Source organism: Camellia sinensis, chromosome 3 (genome assembly GCF_055761805.1).
Source record: "Camellia sinensis isolate YWXY chromosome 3, ASM5576180v1, whole genome shotgun sequence".
NCBI lineage: Eukaryota > Viridiplantae > Streptophyta > Magnoliopsida > Ericales > Theaceae > Camellia > Camellia sinensis.
The window spans coordinates 83,411,549-83,415,085 of record NC_138963.1 but is presented as its reverse complement, the minus strand read 5'-3'; the positions used below and the strand labels follow the sequence as shown (position 1 = coordinate 83,415,085).

At 35.5% G+C, this 3,537-nt stretch overlaps 1 protein-coding gene across 1 annotated transcript; it reads left to right on the top strand.

Annotated features, from left to right (window-relative positions):
* The first annotated feature begins 388 nt into the window (after positions 1 to 388).
* Positions 389 to 1,933, top strand: LOC145821646 (uncharacterized). Its single transcript, XM_082918188.1, has 7 exons — positions 389 to 468; positions 572 to 692; positions 774 to 861; positions 934 to 1,093; positions 1,183 to 1,341; positions 1,643 to 1,689; positions 1,809 to 1,933. Exons 1-7 carry the CDS (start codon positions 389 to 391, stop codon positions 1,931 to 1,933), a joined length of 780 nt encoding a protein of 259 aa, XP_082774314.1.
* The last annotated feature ends 1,604 nt before the right edge of the window (positions 1,934 to 3,537 follow it).

The following is a 3,537-nucleotide window of genomic DNA, read 5'->3' as shown; positions in this document are numbered from 1 at the left end:
GAACTAAATGTTATATGAGGATCTACCTGCAATTGATTGCCTTAAAGATCACAAAAGACCAAGTTCATCACATTTGAGAAGGAAATAAGATTTAATCTTTGTTGATGAATTACCTTACAGATGAAGAGAAGCAAAAGTGGATAGACATCTGAAAGCAACCTCAACAATCTGGCTGCTCTCTTAGGGCAGCGGCGTAGTATGCCTCCTCACAGCTACAAGGCCTTTATCTTGAAACATGTATTTAAGACCTTCCTGCACAAGTTGATGGCTCCTTGTTTGTGTAACTCATCAGGTGTGGCTAGGCAGGGCTACTAATTGAGCTAAATTCAGTGCAACAGCAGGGCTAGGTGTTATTCACAGAGGCCACCTACAACAGGGCAAATCGCTGATGGCCCCTTACTTGCCACAGAGTGGGGCTGGTGGTGGTGGCAGTCCATACTCTAAAGGTGGGAACTATTTTAGACTGAGGTATTATGTTCTACATGATCCTGATTATACGGGACTACTGGAGTGAGAAGATCCTTTATAAATTATACTTACTGATTACAATAACATCTAAATATATGTTTAGGTTGCAAGGTGAGGTGTGGGGTTGGACGTCTTTTTTCATTGGTGTGGCTGTTGTTGGTATTGGATCCTCTTATTATCATCTCAAGCCAAATGACGCTATTCTTGTATGGGATCGTTTGCAGGTGAGCTTCGTCTTGCCTGAGCTTCTATTTAAAATGTCCTCAATATTTTTCTGTTATGACATTTGATCAATAATTATATAGATGACTATTGCATTCACGTCAATCATGGCAATCTTTATAATTGAAAGAATCGATGAGCAAAAGGGAACGGTGTCCATTCTTCCCCTACAAATGATTCACATCTAAAGTTAATTTTGCCAAGATATTTGCATGAGCATGACCCTATAATTCCAAGTAAACATTTATTGTATGTTGACTTGTGCATTAACCTGCAGGTTTTTTGATGACCTCTGCCCATATGCACTGGTTCAGTTTGTTCCTTGCATTGTAATTCCGATAATGGCTATCTTGTTGCCTCCAATGTACACACATTCCACATACTGGCTTTGGGCTGCAGGTTTGTATATTTCATCATGTGGGCTCTTCTGTTTACTAAATCTGTTAGTTTTTTGTGCCATTCTGAGTAACATTTAATTGCATAACATGCAAGATTTTATCTTTTAGCTAAGGTTGAAGAAGCTGCAGATAAACCAATTTATAAATGGACATATCATATTGTCAGTGGGCACACTCTTAAGCATTTGTGTGCTGCAATGGTTCCAGTCTTCTTGACACTTATGCTTGCAAAGAGGACTATTGAAACAGAGAGGTATTCTTTTTTTTATTCTTCAACTTTGTTTGACTTCCTTCTATGACACTTGGTTTTGAAGAGATTTTTAATAGGATAATTATGTTTATTCTCTAATATTTTTGGGCACAATAATTAGGGACATTAAACTACTTAAAGATCATCTTGTTTGAAAACTATTTTTGATTCAATTATACGTTCTTAAAACATATCAAGTTTCTATGGATCCTCTGTAAAGATCACCTTTCATTGATTTGATGCATGGATGTTTATTTTTCTTGCACAATGCTTGATCATACCTGCAAATTTATCTATATTACAGGACCGACGTTCACAAGATAATGTCAGCATCATCATTGTTGATTTGGGGTATGCACTTGTATGCATTAAGTTAATTTAATCTAATGTTTTCCATTCTAATCTAATGTGTCAATCTATTGTACTGATATTAACCTTTCTAATTTGGTCATGGCTGTGACTTTTTGCAGGAGGACAGATTGGCAAAGTTTGCCTTGTTCAGAAAGAAATTTTTGTTGATGAACTGGGCCAAGCTTTTGCTACTATCGGTATTGTGTCATTAGGAGTATGGATGTCTTCTCTGCTTTCTGCATGAGTTCTCAAGCCTGACTTTGTAAATAAATCCTCACGGATTTCTAATATATTGTATTTAGATATATTATGTAATTGTACATGTATCACATCTTATTGCATTGTTTTTTATTTTTAATTTTGTTTTTAAACTTAGTTTATTTATTATTTTAATAAACATCAATTATTAGTTCTTAATAATTGTTTATGATAGGTATTTTTTTCAACCATATAAAATTAGCACAACTTTCAAAATAAAAAAAATAAAAATAATGGCTATGGCGGCGTTTTTTGAACGTCACTATATCCCTACCCCAACGGTTAGATTTTAAAATGTATAAATGTCTTTAACGGCGTTTCCAAAACGTCGCTAAATGTCATAGCGACGTCATAGTACAATTAGGATAGGACATTTGGCGGCGTTTGTAAAAACGCCGCCTATACTAATATAACGACGTTTTCAAACGCCATAAAGCTATAGTGACGGCCGCGTCGTCAGCGTTTGGTACTAAACGTCACCAAAAGAATTAGTGACGTTTTCAATACCTATAGCGGCGTTTTTAAAACGAAACGCCGCTAAAAGTCAATTTTCCAACAGTGCACGGACAATCAAATAACATATGGTCCACTGATTTGTCATCCTTCAAGCAAACAAGACATACCTTAGATGTTGAGCATTGACGTCAATAAATATTAACCTTAGTAGCCAGCAGATCATTACAAACCTGCCACCAAAAGTGCTTGAGTTTTGGGAGGGGCCTCAATGTTCCACAAAGTCTTCCAGAACTGGTCAGATATTTGAAAAGAGCTTGATGGTTGAGACTACACTACAAGAAAAAACACATTTTGCGACTAAATTTTTAGTCGCCAAAAGTCGGTTTTTAGTCGCCAAAAGTTGGTTTTTTAGTTTCCCGACTAAATTTTTTAGTCCCCGGTTTGGTCACCAGAAAACAGTCGGGAAAGATATTGGCGACTAAAAAACTTTTAGTCGCCAAAAAGCAAGTCTTTAGCGACCAAAACTTTGGTTGCTAATAGTCAATTATATTTTTTAAATTATATATTTACCGACCAATGTTTTAGTCGCCAATACTCAAGGAATCGGCAACCAAACCTTTTAGTCGCCAAAAGCTCATTCGTGAAAGAAAAAAAAAATTACACTCGCTAGCTTTTGTAGAGGTTCGAACCATCAACCTCCCACACCATAAACCTTATACAACATGCTCTTTCCACTACGCCTCTATAACACCATATAATTATATATGCAACATATATTATTTATATAGTACATAGACCCGTATTAATATAAAAGTATATATATAAGGATAATTATTTTTTATTGAACATAATTTATGTAAAAATAAATTATTTACTAGAAAAAAAGAGACTACTTTTGGCGACTAAACATAATTTTAGTCGCCAATTCTATACTTTTGGCTACTAATTATTTTTTAGTTGTTAAAAAATTTAATTCTCGCGCTAAAATTACCACTTTTGGCAAGAAATGATCCAAGAATTTCTCCAACTGAAACAAAGAGGCATGACTGTGACATAGTATGCAAATCGATTTGAGGGCCTTTCTCGCCATACCACAGCTATAATGGCAAATAAAACAGACAAAGTGAGGCGTTT

Excerpts from the sequence above, each read along its gene's own strand:
- LOC145821646 (XM_082918188.1), top strand. The coding sequence starts at position 389 with ATGGCCCCTTACTTGCCACAGAGTGGGGCTGGTGGTGGTGGCAGTCCA. Across the intron at positions 693-773 it reads TTGTATGGGATCGTTTGCAG|ATGACTATTGCATTCACGTC; the intron begins GTGAGCTTCGTC and ends ATAATTATATAG. Across the intron at positions 1,094-1,182 it reads TGGCTTTGGGCTGCAGGTTT|ATTTTATCTTTTAGCTAAGG; the intron begins GTATATTTCATC and ends ATAACATGCAAG.